General features: G+C 37.9%; 1 protein-coding gene across 1 annotated transcript; it reads right to left on the bottom strand.

Annotated features, from left to right (window-relative positions):
* Positions 1–13,652: 13,652 nt before the first annotated feature.
* Positions 13,653–15,251, bottom strand: LOC117635285 (UPF0481 protein At3g47200-like). The gene has a single exon (XM_034369631.1). It carries the CDS (start codon positions 15,249–15,251, stop codon positions 13,653–13,655), a length of 1,599 nt encoding a protein of 532 aa, XP_034225522.1.
* Positions 15,252–16,114: the final 863 nt, after the last annotated feature.

The following is a 16,114-nucleotide window of genomic DNA, read 5'->3' as shown; positions in this document are numbered from 1 at the left end:
CTGCATCCTCCAGCTTAGATCTCAATTGACTAGGCACATGGCAGAAACAAATAGAACCAAACACTCTCAAGTGCTTAACTCCAGGCTTTCTTCCAATGCTTCCTTAGCCGACTCTTTCAATGCAATCCTGGGAAAAATGTCATCAGAAACTGCACCTTGGATCAGTCCCAAAGCCTTAGCATCCTTTGCAACATTCTCCTCCAGAAGAAGCTTTTGAGCTGTAGTCAGAGCTTCTCCTTCTTCCTTCTTAACAGATTGCTCATATCCATTCTCAACCATATCCCACAGCTTGTGAGATTTGAAGATTGTGCACATCTTTATTCTCCAGAAATCGTAGTTACTTCCATTGAAGATGGGAGCACGAAGCTCTCCCATGCTAGATCCAGCCATGTGAGACTAGATAGAGCTCTCCTCAACTGGATTGCTGTAATTTCACTATGCCCAGTCTCAGATCGTAACCTAGACTCTCGATACCATGTTGGAGTTTCTGTATATTAGTAAGTGTTCTTGCACATAAAGTATATGAGGAAACGATTTAGAGAGAGAGAGAGAGAGAGAGTCTGTTAGGCAATGATTGTTATCATGCACACACACACTGTGTGATCTCATTCTACTTTCAATATATATATATATATATATATATATTGTAGCTAATACAAAAATGACTCAGCCAATACATTTGTACCAGCCTGTAAGCTGTACACTTGGCATGAATCTGGACATGTTAGTCCAACAATATGTGATGGCATATGAGCCATACACCTGGCTAACTAACAATCTAAAGGCCTGAAACAATTTATACTTCAACAGTTGTGGCTTCTGCTTCTCATCTGGTGCAACGCCGTGCATCTGAACAAACATCTCAATTGAGTCCTTCAGGTCCTTGTATTTTTTGCTCGAGATCATCAGCAGCTCGAGGAGTTGATAAGGAAGTTGGTTCTCTGGCAAGAACATGTCCTGTTCTGCAAAGGCCACCTGGTCTCTCTTGATCTTAAAAGATTCTAACTTTTCATATTTGTATATGAATTCCAGCGTCGAACACCCATCAACGAACAGCATCCATGCGAGGGAATCATCGTCAAAGTCCTTTGTTGCTTCCTCATCATAGCACTAACTTAGATCCTTGATTTTCTCCTGAACCTTGAGCAAATCTGCATCATTCTGCTCACTGTCATTGACAAAGTTCACAGCTAACTGAAGCTTGATTTTCTCTGCCTGCTCGTACTTTGGTTTACTACCATGGTGGAAAGGACCGATGGCTGCTACCCTTGGCTCGTAGTATTTGTCGTTTTTTTGGTGGTCTCGGAGCATGAAGGAACCCTTTGGATCTTTGGTTTGGCAGCCTGAGTTGTTGAATTTTCTGCTGCTGCTGCTTTCCTGAATTGTTTGAGTCTCTCCTCATTAGGACTAGTTTTTATTGCCTCCTCATGGATTGTAATACTCGCCTTTTAAGTTTGCTCAATTTCTCCTCTGTTTACTTGCCCACCTCCTCTTCTTGTGACTAGCTCAATTTCAATTGTTTGGGCCATTTAATTTCAAACTGCTGCTTGTCGAAATGAAGATTTGTGGCTATTCTTTTCTTTTCTTTTTTTCATTTTGGTTTGGCCTGAATAATCTGTCGATGTCATGCATATTTATATATAGCACAACATGCCACAGAAATCATCACTTGGGCTTCAAGAAAATAGAAGCTTAATTTAGAAACAAGTACACTTGAATGACTTTATATGAATGGGAAGATTGGTATATATATTTTTATTAGTAAGTACACTAATCATATGAGAGCTTTTTGTCTCCACATCAGATAAAAAGTCCGTTTGCCTTGTAACTTTAATCACGCAGTAGCATATATGTTGTTTTGGACCACACTCTGAAAAAAGAGAATGTTTTGCTCATCATGAAGATTGGCTTGCCATAAATATTACGACTTACTTGGGATAGTTTCTTTCTCACTAAAAAGAATGAAAAAGCTAGCTAGTGTCGTACGACAAGAATAAAAAATGTGAAGTGCATGTAAAGTAGAGTTTGCATCCGTGAAGAGAAATTTTCAAATAAAATGATCAAGAATGTGAGTCATGTAATATATAGCTAGTGTCCTTTAGACCAAAAAAAATAGAAGTAAAAATCTAGCTAGTGTCCTTCAGGACCACAAAAGAAAAAAAAGAAAAAAAAGAAAAAAATCTAGCTAGTGTCCTAAGTACGATAAGAACCAATAATGTGTTACGCATGTAAAGTAGAGCGTGCATCCTTGAAGAGAAATTTTTATGTAAAGAATGCAAATCACGTAATTCATTAGGATTTGGATGGAGTGATTCCAAATTTAGGAATTTGAATAACATTATAAGGTTAAATTGTTTGTTTAGACTATTACAATCTATGTACGCTCAAATTTGAATAAAAAGGAAATGACGAAAACAAAATAGATTCCAAATAACTCATCGTGTATATGTGTTATCTGAGCTGGGTTGTAATGGTTGTGAGAAAACAATAAACCATTTGATCTTCTGTGAGAAAACAATAAACCATTTTTTATTTTATAATCCACATTCATGTCAATTTCCTCTACTTTCTGTTGATTTCTATTGAGTTTCATTTTTTTTTTTTAAAGAAAAAAAAAATTGTCGTGGGTTAGTTCTAAGACTCACTAATCTGCAACAAATAGAGAATAAGTTTGTATAAATTCATGTCATTTACTTATTGTTGTTGAGGTAACAGATATAACTATTTGAATTTGTTGTGGAATGCATAAAAGTGGTCTAAATAATCCTTCTAAGTCTGTAAATACTCTTTTTGACAGGATCCGCCCCGGAATTTCCCGGAAACCGGAGCGGACCCCGTCGTGTTCCGACATCATCCCGATGCCGGGCCCACTAAATTAAAACTCGAGACTTTCTACCAAAAATTTGGCAGAGTCTCCCCTGTAAACTAAGCAATCCCAACAAAATTTACTTCACCTGCAACACACAGTAATAAAAAAAAGTCCCAACCAACAGCATGCTTTCACAATTTTACAATCATACTAGAAAGGCCTACGGCCTCACAAGTAAAATCTATCAGGGCGATACAGAGCATCTACTGAATTTAGATTACAAGTACAGTTGAGTAGAAGAAATTACTCAGTTCCTAACTAGAAAGATGCACGGATCGAACTTCGTACACCACTTGCACGCTTCCTGGAGCGACTACTGGCTGGGGGGCGCAAAACAGAAAATATGTGAGTGGACAAAAACCAAATTGCAGTTAAAACAATATAATAACCCCACCATGTAAAAATAATGCTCAAGACATGCAGGTTCACAATTCAATAAATAATTACCCAAAACTTAATTCATTAAAAACATTTCAGAAAATACCAGTTACCTCCTTTAAAAAGAATCCCCACTCTCTCAAACTTACCACTCCTTTCAAGCCACTAACTTCCTTACCCACTCAACCATACATACCAGTATAAAGATACTTGTATAAATAAATATAAATATATATAAATAGCTATACGATATACTCAGCACACCACCTAGGTACCTGGAAAACAATCCAACTGGGGGATCGTTTAACTAGTCCGCAGGATTTCTAGGTGCTATCCTGCGTCTAGGGATGAGCGGTCCAACCGGGGGACGAAACTCCAAAGCTCCCACACCGGAACATCCAACGCCATGTGTAGCTTCCAAACTATGTCCTACGCGCGCAGACTGGGTCATCACACACCGGAACATCCAACGCCATGGTGATGACCCTAAACTCTATGCAAAGTCTTTCCATACGCCGGAACATCCAACGCCGCATATGGAAAGTGTCTCACACGCCGGAACATCCAACGCCGCGAGTGAGACTAGTAACTGGGGAAGGTACTTACGTAGTGTAATCACACAATTTCTCTCCACAACCACATTCTTCCACATCAACCTCCAACTACCCCAATATCTCATCTATAGCGAATATATACTTATACCTCCCCACTCTCCATATAACTGCACTTTCAAAAACCCAAAATACCAAACTCACAATGTAATGCCAAATACCATACGACCATCAAAATCATTTCATGAATATAATATATAAATTCCATAAACCATTAAAACATTATGCAGAAACTTTCATCAATTAAAACCATGCATATGATTAAAACAAAGTCCACTCACAGATAGTCCCACGCTGCCTGACCACGTGAGGGTCCCGCCTGCTGAGTACGTGCAGTCGAAACTCCTATTTCGAGATACGAACCGTTAATTGGTATAAAAATCACGTCTAAGCGGAAATCACAAATTAAAGGATTAAATCCCCAAATTCCCCATCCGTGCACAGTGAAGGAGGTATCCTAAGGTCCGATTACAGGTTTAGGAATCGTTCACAATTTTTACGGTTATCGCTACCCCGCAAACTTTGCATTTTTGAATCGGAACATCCGGGGTTCCGATTCATGATCCGTGAAGTCCCATACGGTCCTAGGAATTCCTAGAACAACATACTTTACTTCGAGAACGATCTAACGGTCGAAACCTATCGAACCCGGATAACGCACAATATGCGAATATCCGTTCGATAGTCAAACGACATCCGAATTGAGATCCGCGAATTCCTACGCGCTCGTGACCACCTAAGGATCTCATCGGGTTATATTGCAGCCTCACCAGACTCGCCCATGCGCCGCCACACGCGCCGGCAGCGCGTGGGTGTGCAGAGTAATTTCCGGCGACGGAAAAACTCCACACCCGAGGTCACCCTTCCTACCCTAGCTTCTACTCGATGTCAGGATCACTTTCTTCAACTACGGGGAGGCCCAATTCGGGCGGCAACTGGCCGGAATTTCATTTTGAAATTCGGCCCAAACCCTAAGTTTCTCAATCGATTTCTTACGCAACGAATCGATCCAAACCTACCCCAGGAACGGCTAGAACTCGTAAAAAGGATGAGAAACCATACCTCAATCACCGGATTTGGGCGGCGGAGGCGGCGGCGCGACGGCGGAACAGTTCCGGTTCGAACCAGTCGAGCGCGCGGCCGGAGTTCTTGGTTTCCGACGGGGAAAACGGGCGGAGCTTGTTCGGGACGGCGAGGCGAGTCGAACGGGACCGGTCTTGGGTCCTGCCGTGGCCGGAACTGAAAGAACCGAGGAGAGAGAGAGTTGACGTCGGGGAGAGAGAGAGACTGAGGAGAGAGAGTGTCGCGCGAGAGAGAGAGAAGGCTGAGGTGAAAATCTGATTTTTACCAAACTTTTTGAAATAATTACAAGTTTGCCATTGACACTATTTTGCCCGTAACTTTTTCGTTACAACTCCGATTCAAGCCTACCGCCTGTCTACGAATTCGTCTCGGTACCACCTACCCAAAAATACCATCCACGGTCCAAAAATCCTTCCGGATAAGAAAGTGACCAATTTACCCCTACCCCAAGGGTAAATTCGTAAATTTAATTACATCGATTAAAATAAACAATTAAATTTGGAGTCGGGGTGTTACACTTTTTTATTTTCAAAATCAGAATGCACACAGCCAAACGATAAGTTAGTTAAAATTTGTATTTTATCCAGTGAAAGTAGATAATTTTAGTAAGCCTAAACAATTTCAGCCTAAAGAATTGTAAGCCAAGTACAAAATACTATAAAAGTGGCTTTAGCACCTTAAATAAAATGTAACTGTTTGTTATGGTAAACAAAAGGAAAAAGGTCACTTTCCTTCCTCGTCTCTGAAGTATATGTTTTTATGTGTGCCAGTGAAGCCTTAGGATTTAATATTTTTGTTCTGCAATAAGCCTTTTTGCTTACCATGTTGCTTCCTCTCCAATTTCCATGATACTTCTTTTATTGGAACTACAAAGTGTTTAAGTTTTTATATATGTCCATTATAGTTCTAACTTCTGATATAGAATTGGATTGGATTGGATGCAAGAGGCTAGATTACAATCATTCCATTTGGTTCCGGAAGTTTCTTTATTATTAGTGAAATTTGACAGAATATGAGATCCCTCTTGCAATATGTTTTTTCATTATTATTATAAAAGTTTGGAAATGCTATAAAACAAACAAGAGGCTTCCAACATGTACTCTGCATGATTAATTTAGGGATTAATTACAACAAAGGCCACACATGATCACAAATTGTTTATTTATTTATTGTTTTTTTTTATCCGAGAATCACATCGATTATGAAATGACAACTTACAATAAGCATGTTACACACAAACTTCAACTAAAATCAAAGAAAAAGTTCCACCAAATTAAGAGAAAAAGCACACATGTTCAACTTGCCTTATTTTAGTCACATCTGCTGATAGTGACAGTAAAATACCAAATGGAGAGAGGACCCTTGAGAAGCTATGACTTGTGAAAACCTCCAGAAGAAGTCGTAATTGGGGGGACGTACAGAACCTTGCAGCACACAAATTGCAAAGCAGCAAATGTATTTTTAGTACCTGAAAAAGGCTGGAGTACGTAGTCCTTTTAGTACCTGTGCGCTTTCAGGTACTCAAGTAAGGCCTCACATGGAGGGGTACTAGAATTGGCGGCGTACCAAGTCTGAGCAGCGGTCATCCCAAGCCCTAAGAGAACACCAATGAAAGGCAGGATAGTCCAGGGCCTGCTGAAATGTTCATGAAAGAATTTAGCCACCCGTTTCTTCCACATGGTCTGGCAGTGATCTTCTATCTTACTTTTAAGAACGCGGTAAATTGCATTGTTAGGAACCAAGTCAGTGCCTATCTCATTGAAGAGTTGAGCCACCTCCTCGTCACTCCCAAGTAAGTTTCGAAGTATGTGCTTTTTCCTCAGATGCTTCACATCATCCGGATGATCGATGAGCGAATCCAGGAAGCTTATGTAAGAGGTGACCCCGAAATCGTTCTGGAAATCGGGACACATTTCGTAGGCTATCAAGTTCATGAATTTAGGCCCCATAGAATCGTCTACTTTTATTTTAGGAAGATAAAGGAACCCACAGCATATATAGCTCTTAAAATCTATGTCGCCCAATAAGCTGCCCTCCTTACTCGGCCTAAAATGGATGCCGGCTGCCTGAAGCTCTTGTACATTACGAAAAGATTGGGAACTATGGTTGAAACTTGGCTTACTTTTTTGTAGGTGGATATCCTAGCATTCTTGTCAGCAGAAGCTCAAGAAGATGAGTTGGCTCTCGTTTAGTTTGATTTGGTTCGATGGTTATTGCGATGCCTTGAGGATGTTGTTCCCGCTTTCGTGCATCTTGTTGTGACTTCTGGTTCTTATGAACCAAAATGCTGGAGGTATGCTTCAGCCAAATCAACCTTCTTCCTTCTCTTTTTCTTGTTTTTTTTTTTTTTTTGAAACCAAATGAATTGCATAATTGGTATATAATTATCACAAATTAATCTTTTAAAAGCTTCTTGTGCGTTGGCTCCAACACCAGCAACCAAAAAGGGGGGAAAAATTATGAAGTAGAGCCTGGCTCACCTCACGAACCAGTGGCCAACGAGCGAAATATATGCAGGGGCTCAGTTTTCGTAATTATATACCCATTACGCAATTCATTTGATAATTATATAACCAAGATGAAGCTGCTGAGTTTTTCATACGATGCTCAAAACCCAGCAATCAAAAAGCACAAGAAAAAACAATGAAGAGCAGAGGGTGCTTACCGAATGAACCAGCAGCCACCGAGCGAACTAGAAAAAGAAATCATATGAAGGGGCTGAGTTTCGTAGAGCAGAGAAGATGAAGTGGCTGAGTTTTGCGGTGCAGAGAAGATGTAGGGGTTGAAGTGTAGCGTAGAAGATGAAACGGCGTGCAAAGTGTTTTTGTCAAACGTGTATTCTAATATAATATATTTTAATTCTTTTAATTAAAGAAAAAAAAAAGATAAAAGAGAGTTAACAGAGTTAAACTCCTGTTAAGTTATAGTACACATGTCACAAAATTAGGGAGGAAACATGGGGGCACAGGGACTTTGGTAACAGGAAAATCGGACTCGTGGCGTATATGTTATCTTGGACCACACTCTTGAAAAAAGAGAACGTTTTGCTCATCGTGAATATTGGCTTGGCATAAATATTACGACTTGCTAAAATACTTACCTGGGATCGTTTCCTTCACTAAAAAACAAAGAAAAAGCTAGCTAGTGTCGTAAGATAAGAATCAATACTGTGATGTGCATGTAAGGTAGAGTTTGCATCCGTGAAGAGAAATTTTCAAATAAGATGATCAAGAACGTGAGTCACGTAATTCATTAAGATTTAAGGGCATGTTTGGTAGGCCTCACTAACCTGGACTGGACAAAATAGCACTTAAAACCCATGTTTGGTAAGAGGGAGGACTAACTTAAATGAGACTATGCAGTCCAACAGTGAAAAAAATGGCTCACTAGCTCCTCTAATATAATGAGCCTAAAATGTGGTTCACAAAATAGTACTATCGCTAAACTGAACAGGTGAGTCCAACACACTGGCCTGGCTTCTCTTCCCTGACGCCATTCATCACTTTCTCTTCCGCAACTTCCCTACCTCAACAAAATTGAAGCTCCAAGAAGTATATTTTCTTGATTGAAAAAACTAAAACTCCAAGATCTGATTGGACCCAACAATAAAAGAAAAAAAAACGTATTTTTAGAATTTCTTCCGATCCAACTCTGGAAACCCATCTCCTCCGACCCATCGTCGTCCACTGCATTGCCCCCAACCCCAGCAACATCAATGGCTCCCTCTCATTTCTCTGCCCCCAACCCCAGCAACATCTATTGGTTTATTTTTTTTAAAAAAAAAAAAACCTGATATGGATTTGGTTGAAGAAAGAGAGGGGAAAGAGAGAAAAATAAGAAGAGAGAAGGAGGAGGGGAGGGGGGCTTTGTTGTCGAATAAAGAGGAGAGAAGGGAGGAGGATGGATGGAGAGAGGAAGAGAGGACGGAAGGGGTGGGTGGGGTTTGGGATATTTGTTTTGGGTTAAAAATATTATCTTTAAGAATATTAAAAATCAGCTTCTTTAAAAAAATATAAGAATTTTTATTTATTTATTATTGTTTTAAATCTTTGAATTGGGTTTCTTTGCAACATTTATTTATTTTAAGTCAAAATTCTTAATTAAATTTAAATATTATAAGAATTATTTTTTAGTCCGACACTGCACCAAACATAGGTCTTCACTATTTTTACAATCCAACTTCTTAGTCCGACGCAGCACCAAACGTAGGTCAGCCCTTAATCCAGCTTAGTCCAATCCGAGCTAATCCAAGACAGTCCCAGGATTTAGTCCAGTCCATGACAGTCCGTCGTACCAAACGACCCCTAAATGGAGTAATTTCAATATATGGATTTGAATAAAATTATAATATTAAATTATTTATTTAGACTAGTACAATTCATGCATGTTAAAATTTGGATAAAAAGAAAATGACGAAAACAAATACACTCCAAATAACTCCTGATGGTCGGCTTTAGGCCGGGGCTCCGAGAGGTATCACCGGAGGCCTCAAATCAAGGGGCCTCAAAACTTTAAATGTTTGACATGCGTCCTACCATTTAACAGAGAATTAAATATGTTAACTTCTTTTATTTTGCTTTAAAAAAAATTATAAATTAAAAACTCCAAAGTAGTTTGGAGCATCCTCCGGCCTGTCAACTCTCAAGCCCTACCCAACCACGTCTCTGAACTCTCAAGCCCTAAGTTTCAATGCAACACCACTTCTGGTGCTCTATCTGTATTCGCTGACTATCTCCTAGGACGAATACCATGGCCTATTTTGAGGACTTAAGAATTCAATATTGGGACTTCCCACCAAAGGCTTTCATGGAGACCATGACCCAATCATGAAAAGGTTCATATGCAAATGCATAATTAAGAATTTAAATTGTTCATTGATGTGATTATGTGGTTCGTTGTTGGAGATATCTCCTGGTGTTGTACTGAATTTTGGAATGTTAAGGTTTGTATTAGAAGTGTGAGATAGTTGAATGCATATTAGTTGTTCGACAAAATGTGCAGCTGTGGTGGCTTGTGGATTTCCTGCTCTGTTTTTCTGCTTGTTGGCTTTAATGAAATATTTGATTGAACAAAGGTATACTCAAGAATTTAAATTGTTCATTTGATTAACTGGGCTTGAAGGAAACAGAGGATAAAAAAAATGGGCTCTTTAGTTTTAACCCATAAAAAACTTAACTAATTTGGAAGAAAGATAATTAATTTTGCTTAATTAATATAAAACCAAAGCCACATAATTTTACCAAAAGGACATCCAACAACCCTAAAATTACTACATGTGTCATTGTGCTTAACTGTCAAATACAGTTTAACCCTAAGAAGAATGGTAGAATTGTCTTATCAGTTGTTATTTTTTACCTGGCCCAATGAATCTAGGCTTCTTTTTGGGCTAATCCAAAATAGTAGTTTTTTCTTAGGTATTAAAACTAAAACCAAAATATCCAATATCTTACAAACTAATTAATAAAGTTAATTATGTCTAAAACCTAATTTTTCTTAAAAAGAAAAGTATGCTAGATTGGTTTTATTCTTGTAGAGATTAGAAGGGAGGAGAAATCCTAAACCTTAGAATGACGTTATCTTTGCCATAAGCACATCATTAGGATTGAAAATGTAAATAGGGAAACCTATTTCCGATAAAAACTGAGGACTGTGTACCAAGTCTGGATGCCGCTTAAGACAAGCACTATTAGAGCTCCAATGAAAGCAAGCATGACCCAGTGGCTACTGAAATGATCTTCGAAAAATTGAGCTAACCATGTCTTCCACTTGCTCTTGTAGTGTTTTTCTAATTTGGCATTGATAAAGTTGTACATGGGATGGGCAAGCACCAAATCAGGGCCTATCTCATGAAAGAGGTCGGCGAGGGCTTGGTCGATCCCACGCAAGTTGCAGAGTATGTGGGCTGACCGTAGCTGCTTAGCATCGTCAGGATGAGCAATGAGGCCTTCTCCACCCCATGAGGGGTTAAATTCAAATTTTCCCCCTCCAAAAAAGTAATTATTTGTATTTTGTCCGGACTCAAATCGTTTTTTCTCCCAACTCACCGGACTCAAATTTTAAGTCCGCAACTTTATTAAATTACTTAAGAATGGTTTAAGTCTTTTTTTTTTTTTTTTTTTTGGAAAACTTTTCTTCATTAATCTTTTAAATAATGTCATAATTTAATTTTTTGAATAATTTGACTTAAAAAAAATTGAAATTCCATAAATTTAATTTTATTCCAAAAGTATGAGAATGAAGAAGATGATGTGCTTGAGAATGGAAGAGATTGATGAAATTTACAAAGGAAAAATAAATTGAGAAATAGAAAAAATATTTTTGGTAGATTAATTGAGAAATGGGTGAGTATTTATAGAGTTTGGAGTGAGATTTGGTCTTGGTCTCCCCTGCTTACTTGCCCACCTCCTCTTCTTGTGATTCGCTTCACAGACAGCTCCTTCTCTATGGAAACTACATTTGCATTTGTTTGGGCCGTTTAATTTCAAGCTGCTGCTTGTCGAAATGAATATTTGAGGCTATTCTTTTCTTTTCTTTTGTTTCTTTTTTATTTTGGCCTGAATAATCTGTGGATGTCATGCATATTTATATGTAGCACAACATGCCACAGAAATTCATCACTTGGGCTTCAAGAAAATAGAAGCTTAATTTAGAAACAAGTACACTTGAATGACTTTATATGAATGGGAAGATTGGCATATATTTTTATTAGTAAGTACACTAATCATATGGGAGCTTTTTGTCTCCATATCAGATAAAAAGTCTGTTTGCCTTGTAACTTTAATCATGCAGTAGCATATATGTTGTTTTGGACAACACTCTGAAAAAAGAGAATGTTTTGCTCATCATGAAGATTGGCTTGCCATAAATATTACGACTTGCTAATATACTTACTTGGGATAGTTTCTTTATTCTCACTAAAAAGAACGAAAAAGATAGCTAGTGTCGTACGATAAGAATAAAAAATGTGAAGTGCATGTAAAGTAGAGTTTGCATCCGTGAAGAGAAATTTTCAAATAAAATGATCAAGAGTGTGAGTCATGTAATATATAGCTAGTGTCCTTTAGACCAAAAAATAGAAGTAAAAATCTAGCTAGTGTCCTACGTACGATAAGAACCAAAAATGTGTTATGCATGTAAAGTAGAGCGTGCATCCTTGAAGAGAAATTTTTATGTAAAGAATGCAAGTCACGTAATTCATTAGGATTTGGATGGAGTGATTCCAAATTTAGGAATTTGAATAATATTATAAGGTTAAATTGTTTGTTTAGACTATTACAATCTATGTACGCTCAAATTTGAATAAAAAGGAAATGACGAAAACAAAATAGATTCCAAATAACTCATCATGTATATGTGTTATCTGAGCTGGGTTGTAATGGTTGTGAGAAAACAATAAACCATTTGATCTTCTGTTAATCAATAAGGAATGCATTCGAATCCTGTGGGATTCACACTTTGATTTGTGGATTAATTTTTTTTTTTTAATCCACATTCACGTCAATTTCCTCTACTTTCTGTTGATTTCTATTGAGTTTCATTTAAAAAAAAAAAAAAAAAGAATTGTCGTGGGTTAGTTCTAAAACTCACTAATCTGCAACAAATAGAGAATGAGTTTGTATAAATTCATGTCATTTACTTATTGTTGTTGAGGTAACAGATATAACTATTTGAATTTGTTGTGGAATGCATAAAAGTGGTCTAAATAATCCTTCTAAGTCTGTAAATAATCTTTTTTATTTTCAAAACCAGAATGCACACAGCCAAACGATAAGTTAGTTAAAATTTGTATTTTATCCAGTGAAAGTAGATAATTTTAGTAAGCCTAAACAATTTCAGCCTAAAGAATTGTAAGCCAAGTACAAAATACTATAAAAGTGGCTTTAGCACCTTAAATAAAATGTAACTGTTTGTTATGGTAAACAAAAGGAAAAAGGTCACTTTCCTTCCTCGTCTATGAAGTATATGTTTTTATGTGTGCCAGTGAAGCCTTAGGATTTAATATTTTTGTTCTGCAATAAGCCTTTTTGCTTACCATGTTGCTTCCTCTCCAATTTCCATGATACTTCTTTTATTGGAACTACAAAGTGTTTAAGTTTTTATATATGTCCATTATAGTTCTAACTTCTGATATAGAATTGGATCGATTGGATTGGATGCAAGAGGCTAGATTACAATCATTCCATTTGGTTTCGGAAGTTTCTTTATTATTAGTGAAATTTGACAGAATATGAGATCCCTCTTGCAATATCTTTTTTCATTATTATTATAAAAGTTTGGAAATGCTATAAAACAAACAAGAGGCTTCCAACATGTACTCTGCATGATTAATTTAGGGATTAATTACAACAAAGGCCACACATGATCACAAATTGTTTATTTATTTATTGTTTTTTTTTATCCGAGAATCACATCGATTATGAAATGACAACTTACAATAAGCATGTTACACACAAACTTCAACTAAAATCAAAGAAAAAGTTCCACCAAATTAAGAGAAAAAGCACACATGTTCAACTTGCCTTATTTTAGTCACATCTGCTGATAGTGACAGTAAAATACCAAATGGAGAGAGGACCCTTGAGAAGCTATGACTTGTGAAAACCTCCAGAAGAAGTCGTAATTGGGGGGACGTACAGAACCTTGCAGCACACAAATTGCAAAGCAGCAAATGTATTTTTAGTACCTGAAAAAGGCTGGAGTACGTAGTCCTTTTAGTACCTGTGCGCTTTCAGGTACTCAAGTAAGGCCTCACATGGAGGGGTACTAGAATTGGCGGCGTACCAAGTCTGAGCAGCGGTCATCCCAAGCCCTAAGAGAACACCAATGAAAGGCAGGATAGTCCAGGGCCTGCTGAAATGTTCATGAAAGAATTTAGCCACCCGTTTCTTCCACATGGTCTGGCAGTGATCTTCTATCTTACTTTTAAGAACGCGGTAAATTGCATTGTTAGGAACCAAGTCAGTGCCTATCTCATTGAAGAGTTGAGCCACCTCCTCGTCACTCCCAAGTAAGTTTCGAAGTATGTGCTTTTTCCTCAGATGCTTCACATCATCCGGATGATCGATGAGCGAATCCAGGAAGCTTATGTAAGAGGTGACCCCGAAATCGTTCTGGAAATCGGGACACATTTCGTAGGCTATCAAGTTCATGAATTTAGGCCCCATAGAATCGTCTACTTTTATTTTAGGAAGATAAAGGAACCCACAGCATATATAGCTCTTAAAATCTATGTTGCCCAATAAGCTGCCCTCCTTACTCGGCCTAAAATGGATCCCGGCTGCCTGAAGCTCTTGTACATTACGAAAAGATTGGGCACCAAGGTTGACACTTGGCTTACTTTTTCTAGGTGCATATCCTAGCATTCTTGTCAGCAGAAGCTCAAGAAGATGAGTTGGCTCTGGTTCAGTTGGCTTTGGTTTGATGGTTATTGCTGTGCTTTGAGAATGTTGATTCTCTTCCCTATTTATGTTTGTGACTGCAGGATGTTGCCCGGGTCGTGCTAAGCCTGCTCCCGGTTGTGGTGGCTTCTGTTCTGGCTTTCGTGCATCTTGTTGTGACTTCTGGTTCTCATCTGGTGGTGCAACGCCGTGCATCTGAACAAACCTCTCAATTGACTCCTTCAATTCCTCATGTTTGCTGCTCGAGCTCATCAGCAGCTTCAGGAGTAGATAAGGAAGTTGATTCTCTAGCAAGAACATGTCCTGTTCTGCAAAGGCCACCTGGTCTCTTTTGATCTTAAAAGATTCTAACTTTTCATATTTGTATATGAATTCCAGCGTCGAACACCCATCAATGAACAGCATCCACGCGAGGGAATCATCATCATACTTCTTTGTTGCTTCCTCATCATAGCACTCCTTTAGTCCCTTGATGTTCTCCTCAACCTTCTTGAGCAAATCTGCGTCATTCTGTTCACTGTCTTTGACAAAGTTCGCAGCTAAGTGACGCTTGACTTTCTCTGCCTGCTCGTACTTTGGTTTACCATGGTGGAAAGGACCGATGGCAGCTACCCTTGGCTCGTAGTATTTTTCGAAATTTTTGTGATCTCGGAGCATGAAGGGAACCCTTTGGATCTTTGGTTTGGCATTTTCAGTTGATGACCTTTTTTCTTCAGCTGCTTCTTCCCTAAATTTTTCCAGTCTCTCCTCCCTAGGAATACTCACTCTCGAAATACTCACTCTCGAACTTTGCTCAATTTCTATAGGTTGGAATTGGTCTCCTCTGCTTACTTGCCCACCACCTCTTCTTGTGACTTGCTTCACAGACAGCTCCTGCTCTATGGAAACTACATTTTCATTTGTTTGGGCCATTTAATTTCAAACTGCTGCTTGTCGAAATGAATATTTGTGGCTATTCTTTTCTTTTCTTTTTTTTCTTTTTTCTTTTGGCCTGAATAATCTGTGGATGTCATGCATATTTATATATAGAACAACATGCCACAGAAATTCATCACTTGGGCTTCAAGAAAATAGAAGCTTAATTTAGAAACAAGTACACTTGAATGACTTTATATGAATGGGAAGATTGGTGTATATTTTTATTAGTAAGTACACTAATCATATGAGAGCTTTTTGTCTCCATATCAGATAAAAAGAAAGTTTGCCTTGTAACTTTAATCATGCAGTAGCATATATGTTGTTTCTCTGAAAAAAGTGAAAGTTTTGCTCATCTTGAAGATTGCCTTGCCATAAATATTAATATGCTTACTTGGGATAGTTTCTTTATTCTCACTAAAAAGAATGAAAAAGATAGCTAGTGTCGTAAGATAAGTATAAAAAATGTGATGCGCATGTAAAGTAGAGTTTGCATCCGTGAAGAGAAATTTTCAAATAAAATGATCAAGAATGTGAATCACGTAATATATAGCGTCCTTTAGACCAAAAAAAAAGAAGTAAAAATCTAGCTAGTGTCCTTCAGACCCAAAAAAAAAAAAAAAAAAAAAAAAATTCTAGCTAGTGTCCTATGTACGATAAGAACCAATAATGTGTTACGCATGTAAAGTAGAGTTTGCTTCCTTGAAGAGAAATTTTCATGTAAAGAACGCGAGTCACGTAATTCATTTGGATGGAGTGATTCCAAATTTAGGAGTTTTAATAACATTATAAGGTTAAATTGTTTGTTTAGACTATTACAACTATGTATGCCCAAATCTGAATAATAAAAAAATGACGAA

Source organism: Prunus dulcis, chromosome 7, assembly GCF_902201215.1.
Source record: "Prunus dulcis chromosome 7, ALMONDv2, whole genome shotgun sequence".
Taxonomy (NCBI): domain Eukaryota; kingdom Viridiplantae; phylum Streptophyta; class Magnoliopsida; order Rosales; family Rosaceae; genus Prunus; species Prunus dulcis.
The sequence above is the reverse complement of the archived record's forward strand: the minus strand, read 5'-3'. Positions and strand labels throughout refer to the sequence as shown.